This window comes from Cervus canadensis, chromosome 2 (genome assembly GCF_019320065.1).
Source record: "Cervus canadensis isolate Bull #8, Minnesota chromosome 2, ASM1932006v1, whole genome shotgun sequence".
In the NCBI taxonomy this organism is placed as follows: Eukaryota; Metazoa; Chordata; class Mammalia; order Artiodactyla; family Cervidae; genus Cervus; species Cervus canadensis.
Genome location: NC_057387.1, coordinates 20,966,457 through 20,984,850, shown reverse-complemented (window position 1 = coordinate 20,984,850; position 18,394 = coordinate 20,966,457). Strand labels below are relative to the sequence as shown.

The 18,394-nt window shown below is 46.1% G+C and overlaps 1 protein-coding gene across 1 annotated transcript; it reads right to left on the bottom strand.

The window, feature by feature from the left end:
- Nucleotides 1–3,979: 3,979 nt before the first annotated feature.
- Nucleotides 3,980–17,943, bottom strand: LOC122428504 (nucleolar and coiled-body phosphoprotein 1-like). The gene is given in 3 exon segments (XM_043448582.1): nucleotides 3,980–5,047; nucleotides 5,049–6,156; nucleotides 17,763–17,943. Coding segments are annotated over 3 exon segments (2,034 nt in total). The 3' UTR covers nucleotides 3,980–4,302.
- Between the last annotated feature and the right edge of the window lie 451 nt (nucleotides 17,944–18,394).

Sequence of the window (18,394 nt, the reverse complement as noted above, 5' to 3'; positions counted from 1 at the left end):
GTAGAATAAAAAGCACACTATAGAAAACATGGCTATATTACTTGATGGTTGTATGACCCTGTTCACTTATCTAAGCCCTAGCTTCCTTATTTGTAAACCGGGGTTAATAATACTTAAGTCTGTCTTCCTTACAAGATTTCTATAAGTCACAAATGTTAAATGAGCCTATGTATATCTTATCCACACCTTTCATTATTTAATAGCTTTCAGTGTCCCTTTTCTTCCTTAATCTTTCCAATCTTTTTAGTCTATTTATCCCCTTGCTTATTTTTCTTGTCTTTCACTTGCTCCACTTTTATTGAGGGTCAGTAATCAGAACTTCATGTACTATTCCAGGGGCTTTTATCTCTGACAGCACTGTAGTATTTCATTTCTAGTTCCCTTTTTGTTGATGATCAATATTTTATTTAAAAAAATCAAAGCAGTACATGGTTCTACTGAATCATTTACACGTGGTAAGAACATGTGAAATGTTTCAGAAGTTTATCTCAATACCTGATAAAGAGTTTGATTCTTAGCTTCCTGGTAGAGTTTCATGCCATTCTTGGGCTTAGAGACTAAGTTATGCACCATCTACTGTGCTGTAGAATAAACCTGAAGATGTTAAATTAGATCAGGGCAAGCACGGGTCCTCAGGACTTCCCAGGTAGCACAAGTGGTAAAGAACCTGCCTACCAATGCAGGAGAGATAAGAGACATGAGTTCAATCCCTGGGTCAGGAAGATGCCCTAGAGAAGGGCATGGCAGCCCACTCCAGTATTCTTGCCTGGAGAATCCCATGGACAGAGGAACCTGGCAGGCTATAATCCATAGGGTCTCAAAGAGTGGGACATGATTGAAGCTACTTACACACACAAGCACAGTTGGTCAACAAATCCTCAGTCAAAACTTCTCCACTCTGAGAAGCAATCCTTTACTTACTCTGTGCCAATGTCAAAGTGACAATAGCTCCAAGGTAGTTCAATTTTTAATACTCTTTGATATGAACTTTTCAAAGACATTTTTAGAACCAGAATAGTTTTCATTTTCTAATTATCAAGGATATATTGGATGATTGATAAATTTCTGTTAGCTGAATTAAGAATTTCTCTCATTTGTTTGCCTCATTCCTTACTTAGAAAATAGTAAATTAGCAAGATAAGGTTTTGTTTTGCAGAAAGCACATTGCTCTTGTCCCAGTAGGCTACTTCTGTTAAAGTATTGGACAACTGAGTACACTAACCATCTTGCTTTAGAATGGAAGGAAATATGGCAACTTGCAATACATTTAATTCCCACAGTTAAGTTCAGTCACTCAGTCATGTCCAACTCTTCGTAACCCCATGAATTGCAGCATGCCAGGCCTCCCTGTCCATCACCAACTCCTGGAGTCTACCCAAACCCATGTCCATTGAGTCGGTGATGCCATCCAGCCATCTCATCCTCTGTTTTCCCCTTCTCCTCCTGCCCCAAATCCTTCCCATCATCAGGGTCTTTTCCAATGAGTCAACTTTTCGCATCAGGTGGCCAATTATTGGAGTTTCAGCTTCAGCATCAGTCCTTCCAATGAACACCCAGGACTGATCTCCTTTAGGATGGACTGGTTGGATCTCCTTGCAGTCCAAGGGACTCTCAAGAGTCTTCTCCAATACCACAGTTCAAAAGCATCAATTCCTCAGTGCTAAGCTTTCTTCACAGTCCAACTCTCACATCCACACATGACCACTGGAAAAGCCATAGCCTTGACTAGACGGACCTTTGTTGGCAAAGTAATGTCTCTACTTTTAAATATGCTATCTAGCTTGGTCATAACTTTCCTTCCAAGGAGTAAGCGTCTTTTAATTTCATGGCTGCAGTCACCATCTGCAGTGATTTTGGAGCCCCAAAAAATGAAGTCTGACACTATTTCCACTGTCTCCCCATCTATTTCCCATGAGGTGATGGGACCAGATGCCATGATCTTCGTTTTCTGAATGTTGAGCTTTTAGCCAACTTTTTCACTCTCCTCTTTCACTTACATCAAGAGGCTTTTTATTTCCTCTTCACTCTCTGCCATAAGGGTGGTGTCATCTGCATATCCGAGGTTATTGATATTTCTCCTGGCAATCTTGATTCCAGCTTGTGCTTCCTCCAGCCCAGCGTTTCTCATGATGTACTCTGCATACAAGTTAAATAAGCAGGGTGACAATATACAACCTTGACGTACTCCTTTTCCTTTTTGGAACCAGTCTGTTGTTCTATGTCCAGTTCTAACTGTTGCTTCCTGACCTGCATACAGGTTTATCAAGAGACAGGTAAGATGGTCTGGTATTCCCATCTCTTTCAGAATTATCTACAGTTTATTGTGATCCACACAGTCGAAGGCTTTGGTATAGTCAATAAAGCAGAAATAGATGTTTTTCTGGAACTCTCTTGCTTTTTCGATGATCCAGCAGATGTTGGCAATTTGATCTCTGGTTCCTCTGCCTTTTCTAAAATCAGCTTCAACATCTGGAAGTTCACGGTTCATGTATTGCTGAAGCCTGGCTTGGAGAATTTTGAGCATTACTTTACTAGCATGTGAGATGAGTGCAATTGTGCAGTAGTTTGAGCATCCTTTGGCATTGCCTTTCTTTAGGATTGGAGTGAAAACTGACACTTTCCAGTCCTGTGGCCACTGCTGAGTTTTCCAAATTTGCTGGCATATTGAGTGCAGCACTTTCACAGCATCATCTTTCAGGATTTGAAATAGCTCAACTGGAATTCCATCACCTCCACTAGCTTTGTTCGTAGTGATGCTTCCTAAGGCCCACTTGACTTCACATTCCAGGATATCTGGCTCTAGGTGAGTGATCACACCATCGTGATTATCTGGGTCATGAAGATCTTTTTTATACAGTTCTTCTGTGTATTCGTGCCACCTCTTCTTAGTATCTTCTGCTTCTGTTAGGTCCATACCATTTCTGTTCTTTATCGAATTCCCACAGGAGTTTTCATAAATGAAAATTATAGATGCAATTCTCCAGACTCCTAACACACTGTTTAATACAACAAAGTACAAAAGTGGACTAGAGATCCCCTGACTTTCATTCTTAACATTCTCTCAAACATCTAGACAAGAAATTTGCTGTTATTTTTCACATAGAACACTTAATTACTGATTGCTTTTTTTCTGATTGCTTTTTGAACTCACTGAGGTAATGTCAGGCTCACTTCAGTGAAATAAAGATCACAGGGACAGGCTAAAGATATCCAAGTCCCCAGGCAACACCAAGTGCACTTTTTTAAAAAAAAATTACTTATTTTTAATTGAAGGATAATTGCTTTATATATTGTGTTGGTTTCTGCCATACATCAACATGAATCAACCATAGGTATACATATGTCCCCTGGCTTTCCTTAGTGGTGGTGGTGCTTTAGTCTTTCTGTTGTGTCTGACTCTTGCAACCCCATGGAATGTAGCTCACCAGGCTCCTCTGTCCATGGAATTTCCCAAGCAAGAATACTGGAGTGGATTGCCATTTCCATCTCCAGGGGATCCTTCCAATCCAGGAATTGAACCTGGGTCTCCTGGATTGTAGGTGGATTCTTTTTTTTTTTCTTTTTTTCTTTTTTTTTATGCTTTTAAATTAACAAACATATATTGCAAACATTATGTGATAATAAAAATACAAAAAAACAAAATATCCAGATCCTAGGGTATTCACACATTAGAATTTTGTCTGAAACAAAACAATGACTTTTTCCTCCAAAGTAGGTTAAATCCATGCTGGCTGAAGATTTCAGTCCTATACCCCATGAATGAGGTACATAATTCATGCTTAAAAGATATATACATTAACAATGGTGAATGCTAACTGCCCCTCATCAGGGCTCTGAGGGGTAGGAAGGATGAAAAGTGGACACAAGCACTCACATAGGCAGAATTCTCCAATTATAAAAATTCTTAGTGACCTTTACCAAGTCTTGGGATAGCTAAGATTAATCTGTGGGAACCCACCTCTGAAAACCACAACAAAAATCAATAAGAAATGATTTAATAGAAAATATACAAGTTTTTCAGTATGAAGACTTTCACAGAACATGGAGGGAACGACAACTAAAATTTTTCTTAAAAATGAACACTCTTTGTCCTTGCTACCCAACACTCAAAAAACAAATCTGTACAAAACCACGAACACAAAAAAGGACCTTAGAGGGTGTTACAGTGCAGAGTCTTCAGACCTATTCTAAACTGCTCTCTTCACCAAGACCCTCCCCTGATAAAGCCTAGGATTCCCAGGTCTACTGTGACGGTGAGTGGGCTCAGATCATCACCCTTGCTGTGCCATAGACGGCCCACGGTCACTCGCTGTCAAACTTAACAGAGTTGACTTGAACAGAGATGGAGCCTCCCCGGTAGCTGCCCCGCTTCTTCTTGGTTTTCTCGTGCCGGAAGGATTTGCCTTTGGTGAACTTCAGAACCTGATTGGCTCGCTCCCCCCAGTCTCCGGCTGCACCCCGCTTGGCGTCAAAGGAATTGTCTGCCACTCTAGCATCCACCTCGATCTCCTCTTCCCTGATCCTTCGGAATGGGGAGGATGCTCTTCGTTCTCCCTTCTTCCTTTTAGGAAATGTGTTGGGGGTCTGAGGCTTTATCTTCTTTGCTGGAGGAGTCTCTGCCTCCTTAGCAGCCTCATTCTTCTTCTTCTTCTTCTTTTCTGAACCTGGCTTAGCAACCGCCACTGCTGCCTTTTTCTTGTCCTCCTCCTGCTCGTTGCTGCCCCGGTCTGCTTTTCCATTCTGGGCAGTCAGTGCGGAGGTGCCACTGGTCTTGGTGGCCTGTGGTCTTGGAGTGCCCTTGCCCTTGGGTTTCTCCTCCTTCTCCTCCTCACTGGAGTCATCAGAGGAAGAACTGCTGCTGCTTTTGGCCTTTGCTTTCTTCACGGAGGCTGGTTTGGAAGGGGCTACGGCTTCCACCTCCTTCCGTGGCTTTTTAGTTGGGGGTTTAGGTGTCTTCTCTTCTTCCTCCTCCTCGCTGCTGGAGCTGTCTGAATCCGAGCTGCTGTCCCCAGCACCCTGAGAGGCCTGCTTGGCAGGTAAAGATGGCTGCTTTGACTGTCGCCTTGGACTTAGGGGTGGCTACAGTCTTCTTCGTCTCTTCCTCGTCACTAGAACTGCTCTCCTCCTCTCTGGAGCTGCTGTCAGCCTTTCTGGTTAGAGGCTTCTGGCCACTGCCCGCGGCCTGCTTGGGAGTGGCGGCTGACTTAGCTGCAGGCTGCTTGGGAGTGGCGGCTGGTTTACTTGAGGGATTCTTGGGGGTACCGGCTGGCTTGGCAGGAGCTTCATCCTCAGAACTGTCGGAGTCTGAGCTGTCTGAAGAGCTCTCTGCTGCCTTCTTTGCTGGAGCTGCTTTAGTAGCTGCCTTGGTGATGACTGCCTTAGCTGGAGGTTTCTTTTCTTCCTCAGAACTTGAATCAGACTCGTCGCTGCTCTCCTCACTGCTCTCCACAGTCTGATGCTTTTCTGCAGCTTTCTTGGGGGATTGAGTTCCCAGGGACTTCTTGGGTGGGGGAACAGAAGGCGGGGGGACTGAGCTATAGGGACCTGGTTTTTTCTTCATGGGCTTTTTCTTCTGCTCCTCTTCCTCCTCATCACTGGAGGAGTCCTCACTGCTGGAACTCTTTTGGGCAGGTGCGGCAGCTGCTTTCACTGGGGCCTTAGCCACAACTTGCTTTTTAGGTATGGTCTTCTTAGAGATGGCTATTGCCTTTTCCTCCTCTGAGTCATCATCACTGCTGCTGCTGCTGCTGCTAGGTGCTTTGCCGTTGGCGACTTTAGGTGCTGGCCGAGCTGATGTACCTGGTTTGGCTGGGGCTTTAGCCTGAGTTTTCACTGCCACAGGTGTTGTCTTTGGCTTCTGGTTCTTTGGTGCCTCATCCTCTGAGCTTGAGTCAGAATCGGAATCAGAGCTCTCGGCCTTCTTAGGAGGAGCTTTGACTGTCTTGGCCTGCGGCTTAACTCCCTTCTCAACAGGCTTTTTCTTTTTGTCTTCTTCCTCCTCATCATCACTGGATTCTTCACTGCTGCTGCTGCTGCTCTCTGATGCTTTGACTGCAGCCTTTCCAGGATGCTGAAGCAGACTGGCCTGCTTGGCAGGTACAGCAGCTTTCTTAGCAGCTGGGCGTACAGCAGAAAGGCCTCTACAGGGCACCCAACCTGAGTGGCGGACAGGCAAGAAAGAGGGAAAACCAGAAAATCTGCAAAGAAGCCAGGTTCCTGAGGGGCCCCAACCACTCCAGACCAGACGGAAAATGCACTTCAGGCGAAGACAAACAATGAAGTCAGCCTGCAGCCGGAGGCTAAGAAAACTAACAGCGCACTTTTAGAGGTTAACAAGACACTTTTTCCTATGGTGCCTCTCATTGGATTCTTTGCTAGTTATGATCACTTTACCTATTTTACAGATGTGGCTTATCCCTGGAAGTTTCAAAAGCTTTGTCCACGTCAGCTGTCTGTTAAATGGCAGAGCTGGAATTTGAGAAGGGGTTTTCAGACTTTGAGAGTTGGGGTGGGCAATGAAGGGCGCTGAGTTCCATTTCAGGGGCAATGGGAACAGTCCAGGCAGATGGAAGCAAGACACGCAGAGCATCTGGGCAGAATGGAACCATACGGACCTGTGCCTGGTTGCCCTGAAGGTGGAGTGAGGCCAGGAAGTGAGGAGCCTCATCACGGACCAGATCTGTGCAAATGGCAGCTGGGACTGATGTCTGCAGTGAGACAAGCTCCAGAGAGTCTGCGCAGGAGCCAGGGAAGGGGCGGCAGGAGGCTCTGGGGCTTGGAGAGGCGGGACTAAGGGGTGATTGACAGGACGGTCAACGACAGGCCCAAGGAGCATTTGGGCTGCTATTGGCAAGGGGGACAGAAGACCCAAGCTTAGAGAAATGCACCGGCGAGTAGATGGGGCCCTGAGAACAGGCAACAGCGGGTATCTGAGCTGGGGCCTCTCTTGATAAGATTACAGAAGAGAAAAACTCAGCCAGCTCACCTGCTGACAGGTATCAGCTAGGGAGGGAGACAAAGGGGCCCCAGGGGATGCTATTTGCCCTAGGTGGGCAGAACTGTCCTCAGTTCAGAGCCCCCAGGTGAGAAATAGCAAAATATTTTCTTCTAAAAAAAAATGTTTTCTTCTCACCAGCCTGGACCATGTCAGTAAGGCATGGGGGCAGCTCCTGGGAAAGCAGGCCGCAAATCACTGGTGAGAGTTGGAAGACAGAGTCCTGGGTTGTCCACTCTGCAGGTTCAATGCTGCAGATAAGGAGCCTGTGCCTGGTATAGCTGTTCACGTCTACGACTTCTAATTACTCTTGCTTTGTTTTCCTCCTGGTTTGCCAAATGAAGTTCCCTTCGAAGAAAAAAACAAGAAACACACACACACACACACACACACCCTATTTTTTTTTCTAAGCAAGAAGGCAGAGTCATTGGTTCCCATGAAGGGCAGCATAACTAAAGGGACAGAACTGCTCTAGGGGCTCAGGCCTTAGGCTTCTAGTTGGAAAGGAGGTGAGCTGAGATAGGAGAAGGCAATTTGGGAAGAAGCCTGGCAACAATGGGTCTGTCTTGCTCATGATATCACTGCCCTGACAATGCCCCCCGAGGCTTCTGTAGTCCTGCTCCCTCCACCCTCCCATTGCCCCCACCAGCTTCACTTCTTTCCACACACACTCAGTACCTCCCTGTTTACCCATTCACAGCTAGTGACTAAATAGGTGGATAGCAAATTGAAGCCTATTGGCAATCTATCAATTAATATTAATCAGCAACTGTGTTCCTGAAATTGTGACCATTCCCACTCAGATTGTTTCAAAATCTTCTTTTTAATCAAAATCTAGCTGTATAAGTAAGACGGGCCCATTATGGGAAGGTCAGGAAATATATAATATACATCAGATGGTCTTTTCAATGAATTAAAGAGAAATGACCTTAATCTCTTTGATGACTGGTAAGCTCTTCCCACTTCTCTTCCCAGCCACTGACTGGTCCTGGTGCTGTGATGCCTTGTATGCCGTGAGGGCTCAGTCAACACTCGGGGGTAGCTGATTGCTGACTGGTGCCCAGTGCTCACCAAGTTTCGTATAAATATTAGAAACTCTGGTGTATGTTGGAGATGGCTGCTGGCCTGTGGCATGCTAGTAGGGGAATTGGCTGGATTCCATGCAGACTTGTTTTTCCCAAGTTAACCGATGGCTTCCTGCCATGACAACAAGCTTAGCCTTGCAGGATGTGGGTCTGGGTGGTGCTTCTGGATCACCTGCGTGTAAGTCCATTCTGGGAGGGGTTAGCTTCTTGACAATCAGATGTTGAGGACCTACTGTGTGCCAGGCACTGTGTGGGCTACTAGGCAGATAAGGAAGCAGGATCTGAAAACTCACTGGAGTGATAAATGTGGTCCCCCACTGAGGGAGCAGAGGGGGATGGCTCTGGGGCTGAGTCACTCTAGGAAGGCTTCTCAGAGGAGGTGACCTGAGAGTTAGAACTTGAAGGGTGAGTAGAGTATATGAGTGGACTAGGGATCATTGGTAGAGAGTAGAGAAGCTACTAGTAACCTGGTGGTATAAGAGCCTTAAGTCTGTTCCAGGAACACCAGGAGGAGCTTCTGTGACTTACATTTTCAAATCTGAGCTGAAGAGTCTCAGAGCCCCTGTGTGAGGCCCTCTCCCTTGCTTTTCCATGGGCTGATTTGTCAGGAAACAACCATGTCTTCTTGTGCTGTCCAGGCCCAGTTCTAATGCCCCCTTCTCTAAACCTCGGGGATTATCTAGACACATGTGGCTGTTCCCAGCGGCACCCTCACTCCACCCTGTGATGGCCCTGTACACACTTGTTGTCACTGTCGTGTGTGTATGTGTGTGTGTGTGTGTGTGTTAGTTGCTCAGTCATGTCAGACTCTTTGTGATCCCATGAGCTGTAGCTCTCGAGGCTCCTTTGTCCATGGAATTCTCCAGGCAAGAATACTGGAGTGGGTAGCCATTCCCTTCTCCAGGGATTGAACGTGGGTCTCCCACATTGCAGACAGATTCTTTACCATCTGCACTGCTGTCTTAGGGTCTGTTTTCTCCCCTAGACTGCGTGCTTACAGGCAAGTACTGTGCTAGGATCATCCTTGCATGCCTAGCACCTGGCAATGGACCTCATATCGGACACATACTGCACACGTGTTTAATTCTTTAGTTTGTTCTGTGAACACATCCCAGTCACTCAGCGGACCCTGGCTCAGTTTCCCCCTCTAGCCTCATTAGGGGTGAAGGTAGGACTCTAAGGAGTCTGATGCAGGGTGACAAGGTCCAGGGCACATTGTCCTCATCAACCCCAACTAGTGCTTGATTGAGAAGGTCACAATCTAGGCTTATGTAATGAGAATCCATTGTTTAATTGATTAAAACAGGTTTTCAGTTGGCAGCTTGGCAAGTGCATACTGCACTGCCTCTCCCACTCTACCCGCAGGGCAAGAATGTGACAGATTGAGCCGGCAAATGCTCGGAATGCCTTGAAGATCCTGTTCCAGCTGGCCAACTGGGACAGGGAGGACCCCAGTGACAAATGTGACCTGATTACTGGAACCCTTTGTTCCCAGGATGGGCCTTGGGAACCTGCTCAGTTGCAGAACCAGCTGTCAATCAGCCCACCAGGGACCAAGGGAAGATGAGAAGCACTGGGTCCTGCCCTGTTGCAGCACTGACCCCATTCGGGAACGTGGACCTAGCCCTTTAATACCTGATTTTTCAGCTGAAGAATAAGGACATTTTTATAAGTCCTGTAAGGGAGTTTCATGATGATATCCTTCCAAGGAAGAGTAGATGGGTAAATGGCAGAGGGGTGGTAATATGGATGGACAGATAGTGAATCCTAAAATGGATAGACCAGGAGATGGTAGAGGAAGTGGATGGATAGACGGGAATTCAGCCTGCACTGATGGCCTTCCCAGAGACACGGAGCCCTCCAGTTGTTGATATTGTTTCTGGCAGGTGCTGCTATAACAGTACCTTGGGTATTGAAGGTTTGCTATGAGCAGTTGACAAGCTAAATATAAAAGGGGTAGCTGCGATGGTTGGATGGTGTCACCAATTCAATGGACATGAACTTGGGTAAACACTGGGAGATGGTGAGGGTCAGGGAGTCCTGGCATGCTGGAGTCCATGAGGTCGCAAAAAGTTGGAGACGACTTGGCGACTGAACAACAACAACATATCTTCCATTTGTTTTTCCCAGAAACAGCAATGAATTGAGGGCAGCTGATGCCTCTTCAAAGATTTGCTACTTTCTGAGACTTTCAAGCTTGAAAATGGTTTATCCTCCCCTCTCAGAATTGATGGGGAGGCCAAATAGGACAGAGTGACATAACCAGCAAACAGGGCACCTTAAGAAAACACACCCATTAAAGTAACATAACAATCAGTGAAACAAGACTGCAAGCAGCTTGGGAAATGGAGAGCAGAAGAATTAGCTTCATCAAGCCATCATTCTAGAGCAGGCTTGTTGTTTTGTGCGGCTGCATTTTTGCGTAGGAATTGTACATAGCTGCAAGTGTCATCCACATGCCCACACTCTGTAACCTCCTTTCTCCACCTCACATGATGTCATGAGCATTTTTCTGTGTTGCCACATAGTCTGTATAATTACTCTAAATAACTGTAAAATATTCCATTCATTATACTACTACTGAATATTTAGGTTGCTTATATTTTTTTCCTCTGCTTAATTTTCATGAATTAACAAATGTAAGGTGTTTCAACCCAGAACCTTGCAAAACGTAGACACAGAGGAGATGCTTTCTCTTTTTCCCATCTCTCTCCTTCACGTGTATCTTTGTCCCTGGGCTTTTCCTTAGCATCATTGTTCCTTAGGGTTCAGGGGTTTAAATAATTGTATGACTCTCCACACAAACTGCTGCCATATTGTTTCATTAATTACAATGACAATGACGTAAATAGCTCCACAATTACACACATTGTCTCAAAAACGCCTTTCAACCACTAAGGGGTAGCCATTGTCTCCTTTGAGATGAGATAGCAGAGGCCTGCAAGTTTAACTAATCTGTCCAGTGTCTCTGTCTGTTCTGTTTTCTTCTTTTCCCCCCAAGGTCTGCTCCGACGTCTGGTGCATAGAATGACTTCAATAAACATTTGCTGAATGAAGTTTTCGAGTGGGAGCATCATGATTCCAACCCAGATCTGTTTCACTACCAAGGCTATACTTTTTACCTTACCCTGCTGATGGCTCTTGATGTTCATTTGGGTGAGGGGTAGAGATGGGAGTATTGCCAAACCTTTGAACTCAGACTTAGTGTAACACCCATTCAGGCTCAGGGTGAACATGCCAGAGCTGTGATGTGCTGTGGGTGGGAGTTTTGGACCCTAATAATAGTTACCCTGGAACTGTACCTTGCTTGACTTTTTTCTGAGATTGCCTATGCAGCAGACTTATTATATAGCCCTAAAAATGATGCCATAGACAGTGGTCCTAAGGACATTGTATTCAGAGGGTTTGCTGTTGTCTTGTATCTGTGTGACCTCGTTATGCATTTACAAAACTGCTGACCTCATTGGAATCACTATCTAAAACCCAACTTCATGAGCTGAGGTGGCAGAGTGACCCCTTGGACTGAATTTTCCTTGGCCCTATCCTTCCTAGTTTCATCCCAAAGAGCAACAGCCCCAAGAATCTTGAGTCTTTCCTGAGGTCATGTCTTCCTGGCATAAAACTGCCCCATTTCTGCTGCACAGGATGTATGTGTTGAGCGTCAGGATGGTTCTTCAAAGATCCTTTAAAAAATAAGGTCTGTCCACTGAGGCTTCCTGGCCAAGCAGATGGCTGGAGAGGTCAGTGACAGGTGGGCCTCAAGACTAAGGAGAAGATCCAACATGACAGGACTTCCTATGTGCTGGGAATTGAGGAGCTGCTTTAAACTCTGACCTTCTATGGAAAAGAGTGCAGAAAATCAGGTTTGAGAGGAGAAACTTGGGAAATTTCATATTTAGGAGTCGGCGGAAGGGACAAAGACAGTCCAAGAGCTAAAATGTCATGGAATAAAGGGCTTCCCAAGCAGTTCCACTCACATGTACTGAGCACCTACCAGTGCTCTAGTAAGTCTTGGGAATATAATAATGGAAAGACAGATCCTTGTCTTCAAGAAGTTGCCACACTCCAACAGGGAGTGTGTGTTTGTGCTACATCACTTGAGTTGTGTCTGACTCTGTATGACCCTATGGACCGTGGCCTGCCAGGCACTTCTGTCCGTGAGATTTTCCAGGCAAGAATACTGGAGTGGGTGGCCATGCATGCTCTCCTCTTGGGGATCTTCCTGACCCAGGGATTGAGCCCTCATTCTCTTATGCCTCTGCACTGGCAGGCAGGTTTTTTAGCACTAGCACCACCTGGGAAGCCTGCCCACCTGGGCGACAGAAGCATAAGACAGCAACAGCCACAACACAACAAAGTGCAGCATGATGAAGGTTCTCTTAGTGATGTAATCTATTGATGCCTAAAGTAAGGGATGAGGTATCAGGAATCTTCACACACTTCAAATCCATGCTTGAACCTCACATTGAAGAATGGACGAGGCTTCAACTGTACTGGAGGAGCATACTGATCAGAGGAAAAAGCCAAGTCCCAAAGGCTGGTAAGGACATGAAGGCCTTGTGAGAAATGAGGTGGAATGCAAGGGGGATGTCAAAGGTGCAAAGGCTCGTAAGAGGCCCAGCAGGATGGAAAAGTTGCAACCAGGGTCAATGGATACAAGATTGATAAGATGTGAATAAGTAGAGGTCCCCCTGTATCCATTCTTTCAAAAGATTATTCATTGAGCACAAACCACATGTGAGACATACAGAGCAAGGATATGAATGAAAGAGACAATGATGCCTACCCTGGTGGAGCTTCCACTTGGGGGAGAGGCAGACCATACACTAAAAAAAGTAATTATAGAGGATGTAGGATTAGGAAGGAAATAAATGCAACAGTGTGGTACAAAACAGCTATATCTGAAGGGGCACACCCTCAGGTAGCCAGGTCCCCAAGGCCTCCCCAGGAAGGTAACATCTGAGCAGGATGAGAGAGCATCCTGGGAAGAGGGAAACTTCAAAACTAATGGGAAGAACTTGACGTACAGATGATTCCTGGCTTACAAAGTTTCAACATGATTTTTTGACTTTGTGATAGTGCAAAAGAGACAGGCATTCAGCAGAAAATATAGTTCAAAATTTGGTTTTGGGTCTTTTCCCAGGCTTGCAATGTGTGGTGTGTTGCTCCTTCTTGATGCTGGGCAGTGGCAGCTCCCAGTCAGCCACGGGATCACTAGGGTAAATGATTGACACGCTTAGAACTGTTCTGTGCCCTTACAACCATTCTGTCTTCAGTTTCAGTACCATATTCACTCGACATTCAACACCTCATTATAAAGTAGGTTTGTGTTAGATGATTTTGCCTGACTGAAGGCTAATGTCAATCTTAAAGGAAATCAACCCCAAACATTTATTGGATGGATTGATACTGAAGCTGAAGCTCCAATGCTTTGGCCACATGATGGGAAGAGCTGACTCATTTGACAAGATCCTGATGCTGGGAAAGATTGAGGGCAGGAGGAGAAGGGGGCAGCAGAGGATGAGATGGGTGGATAGTATCACTGATTCAGTGGACATGAGTTTGAACAAACTCTGGGAGATAGTGGAGGACAGAGAAGCCTGGCATGCTGCAGTCTATGAGGTTGCAAGGAATCAGACATGACTTAGTTACTGAACAACAACAGGCTAATCAAAGTGTTCAGAACACATGTACGGTAGGCTAGGCTAAACTATGATGCTTGGTAGGTTAGGTGTATTAAAGGCATTTTTGACTTACAATATTGTCAACTTATTGTGAGTTTGGGGGATGTAACTGCATTGTAAGTCAAAGCAGATCCATATTTGAAAAAGACAGAAGAGGCCACTGGGGCTTGAGTGTAGCAAGTGAGGGGTAAGGAGATAGGACATAATGGTGAGTGAATTTGGATTTTATCTAAGAGCAAGGAAAAACCTGAGGGAGCTTAAAAAACCTGAAGAGCTTAACAAACTGAAGGATTTTAAGCAGAGAAAAGACAGTCTTGTTTTATGTTTTAACATAAGCACCCTGGATGCCGCACAAGCTTGAACTGGGAGGCTCCGTGGAAGAGCAGAGAGACCAGCCAGGAGGCCACTAGAGTGTCCAGGCAGAGAAGAGGTGGCTTGGACTAAGGTAGTAGAAAAGGAGACAGAGACAAAGTGGGCAGTTTTGAAATGTATTTGGTGATTAAACGAAGAGAACTCAATGTGGGGGCGTGAGAGAAAGGGAAGAAACAAGCCAAAGGAGAGTAGGCTCTTTTCCAGAAGCTTGGGCCCTGGATTCTGGGCATCTCTCCAGCTGGGGGAAGTGTGGCCTATGGCCCAGGAGCCGGGCCTTTCCTCTTGGTCCTGGAAGCTCAGAGAGATGTCCGCCCAAGTCTTTGAGAACGGTTGAGGGTCTGGAGAGCCAGCTCCTTCTGGATTGTTAGCTCATGCGCATCTTGCCGGGGAGAAATGGAGGCCACTTCAATTTATTCAACATCTATTTATGATGCACTTGCTGTGTGTCAAACTCTGTTCTGGGTGCTGGGGGCAGAGGGGTGAAAAAAAATACAAAGTCCTGGCCCTCCAATTACAGTTGGTTAGACTAACAACCGTGCAAGAGTTAGTCGTTCAGTCGTGTCCAGCTCTTTGTGACCCCGTGGACTGTAGCCCACCAGGTTCCTCCGTCCATGGGATTCTCCAGGCAAGAATATTGGAGTGGGCTGCCATTTCCTTCTCCAGGGGATCTTCCCAACCCAGGGCTTGAACCAGTGTGTGGCATTGCAGGCAGATTCTTTACCATCTGAGCTACCAGGGAAGACCTACAACAGCAAAATATTAAATAAAACAAATCAAAGAGTTTCGAGAGCTACAGATAAAGGCAGGGGTGCTGGAGCTAGGTGGAGGAACTGGTTGGGGATTGGGCGTGGTGTACACACTGGGCGGCAGAATGTGCCCGGGGTGGTCCAGGAGGCGAACCTTCCAGGTCTCCTGTGGCTGCAGGGGCCCCGCCTCACCCCCTGCTGTCAGTCTCGCCTCACCATCCTATTTGTTTTCTTCTTAGTGCTAATCACACTCCGTAATGAGCTTGTTTATTTATTTGCTTATTTCTTCTTCAAACAATTCAGATGAATTCTGATGTCATTCCAAAGGGTGTGGATTTGGGGAGGAGATGAAAATGGAGGTGGGATTGTGAAAGCTGAGACATGACCCCAAGTGCTGAGTTCAAGCTGGAAAGATTCTAGGCTTGGATATCAGACTCAGAGCTAGACAGTCCTGGGTTCAAGTTCTGGAAATCCTTCAAGACTGGGGGCGAGGGAATTACACTACTGTGAGAGGTGTTTGGAGAAAGAGTTTGGGTTGGAGACCCTGAGGGCTGGGTGAGCCGGATGGGTCTCTCTGTTTGGTCTGGGCAGGACACAGAAGGGGAGGATTTCTAAACAGGGCGTTTGTTCAGTTAGAGGCTGGCTCATTTCTGTTCTAGTCCTAAGATGCTAGAAGAGCTCAGACAGGAGGGACCCCTGCCCCTCCACTGACCTCATTCCCACATCCCATCCCTAGGAGGTTGACAGACTTCCCCACAGGAGCTTCAGCTGGGGAGCTGTGCCCTGAATCAGCAACCGAAACTCCAAGCAGGTATTAATTAGGTCCCTGCAGCTGACAGGTGATGGTATCTTTCCTTCATTAAAGAAGAGGCATGCAAGGGGCCCCTTGCTGCTCCCGGGAGAAGGCTCAGGGTTGGGGTGCGGCCTGGAGAGGTTGAACAGAAACCCCGCCCTGCCACACAGGCACAGGGAAGTGGCCCAGCTTGGACCAGAGGAGGAGGCAAGCAGAGGAGGACCCGTGGGAAGCCCCAGGCTCTGTGAGTTGATCTCAGCAGGAAAGGAAAGGTCCTTCTTGCTGATGGCGCCCTTTGCCACTGCTCCATCCAGCCGATGTCAATCTGAGCATTTTTTGTTGTCATTTTCTTCTGATCATAAACATGGTAAACACACACACACACATACTCATATACCCATTATGCATCACAGGCTTTGGAGGTAAACAGTGACTTAGAAGAAAAAAGGTGTCACAGAAAGGCACGAGATTGGATTGGAATTGGGGGAATAAGCTTACAGATAATTTTAGTTGATACTTGGTTATGTGATCTTGACTGAGTTACTTAAACTGTGCTGAAATACCCACATCTATAAAGTAAGCACTTTAAAAATTCATTTTTATTATGAACATTTGGGGCTTCCCTGGTGGTTCAGATGGTAAATAATCTGCCTGCAATGCAGGAGACCTGAGTTTGACCCCTGGGTCAGGAAGATCCCCTAGAGAAGGGAAAGGCAACCCACTCCAGTATCCTTGCCTGGAGAACTCCATGGACAGAGGAGCCTGGAAGGGCTACAGCCCACGAGGTCACAAAGAGTCAGACACGACTGAGCGACTAACCCTTTCACTAGAGCTATGAACATTTTCACGATGTTCCTCTCACTGTGAACATTCTCCTTTGGTGTGAAGAACCAAGAAAATAGGCACGTAGGTGTAAACTATGAGGCTCTGTCCCAGTATATGGTATAGAACTATCCTTGAGTCACATTCTTATTAAAGTGAACTTTCATAGGAAGGGAACTGGTCAGGTGTGAGAAGGTCTAAACATTTAAAAACTGTTGAGGGTACAAACTATTAGGTATAAAATAAATCACACGGATATATTGTACAACATAGGGAATATAGAGATGACATTTTACAATAATATAAATGGAGTATAACCTTTAAAACTGTGAATCATTATAGTGTACACCTGTAATATATTTTACATCAACTATATTTCAGTTAAAAGTATAAAAATAAATAAACATAAAACCCTTTTGGACTCGCCTCTTCTTAGGCACAGTGAAGGAGTACAGAGAGGCCCACAAGAGCCCTTCCAGGTTAGAGTGAGTCTGAGGAGCAGAATCAGACAGAAACATTTCTAGGAGGCTTAGGGCAAAGCCCGCAGTGACCTGCGGGGGAGCCCGTGTTCAGGCCTGGCCTCTGGCTCAAACGCCAGCCCCACCTCTTATTAGCTGTTTTAAAAGCAAGTTTCTTAACATCTTTGGGTCTCAGCTTCTTCATCTGTGAAACTGGGACAATTATTGCTATCTCCCTTGCTTTGGGGGGTTGGAATGTTGAATTAAATGGAAGAATTATGTTAAGTACTTTGCCCCCATGGTTGCACGTGGGAAGTGGGGGTGGCTGACAGGCACAGGGAATACGGAGCTGGATTTTCAGATTCTGATTTCTTTTCTTTTTTTTTAATTTTATTTTTTATTATTATTTTTTTAATCTTCTCTGATAATCTGTCTTTTTTTTCCTTTTTTCTTTTTTATTAGTTGGAGGCTAATTACTTCACAACATTTCAGTGGGTTTTGTCATACAAGATTCTGATTTCTTAAAGCCTTCTCTGGCAACCCTTCCCTGGAGGGGAGGGCTGTGCCTCTCTTCACCGCTGGAGGCGCCGCCAGGGCAGAAGCAGAGGGCTCATCCTAAGCAGGACCAAGGAATGACAAGAGCCTGGGAGATGGAGAGTCTTTACATCTGCTAGTCCCACCCCTCACTTTACAAATGAGGGAACCCATGAGAGGTCGGTGCCCAAATGAAGTCACAGCAAGTGAATGGGGAAGCCTGGGTAAGGACGCATCCATCGAGGTTTGTTAGTTTTCCCTTGAGGGATCCCACCTTGCCGCTGTTGGAGGGCCCTCCTTATCTGGCCCAGGCTGGCCGGGTGCCGGCATCCTTTCCAAAGTCCACGGGCTCCCTCTGCGGGCCGAGAGCGGAGGGCGCCGCCTTCAGCCTCCCTGGCGCCTCTAGGGAGTGCTGTCACTGCGCTTGCTAGCGGCTGAGTGCCCTGACCAGCCATCACGATGTGTTTTTAAGAGATTCACTATTCCACTGATTAAAAGAGGTTTTAATAATAAAAAGCGCACTTACACTGATGCACGTGATTACCATTGCAGGAGCTCTTCCCTCGTTTGTGTCGCTCAGATGCCCTCTAACATCACCTTTCTCCTGCCTCTCCAGGACTTCCTAGAGCATTCCTTGTGCTTCAGCTTTGCTGGGGATGGATTATTTCAGTCTTTAAATGTCCTAAAAATTCCTTAATTCTTCATTTTTAAAAAACTGAGTATAAAGATCTAAATGTTAGTTGCTCAGTCATGTCTGACTCTTTGCAACCTCATGGACTGTAGCCTACCTGGCTCCTGCATCCATGGAATTCTCAAGGCAAGAATACTGGAGTGGTAGACATTCCCTTTTCCAGGGGATCTTCTCGATCCAGGGATCAAAGCCCGGTCTCCCACATTTAAGGCAGA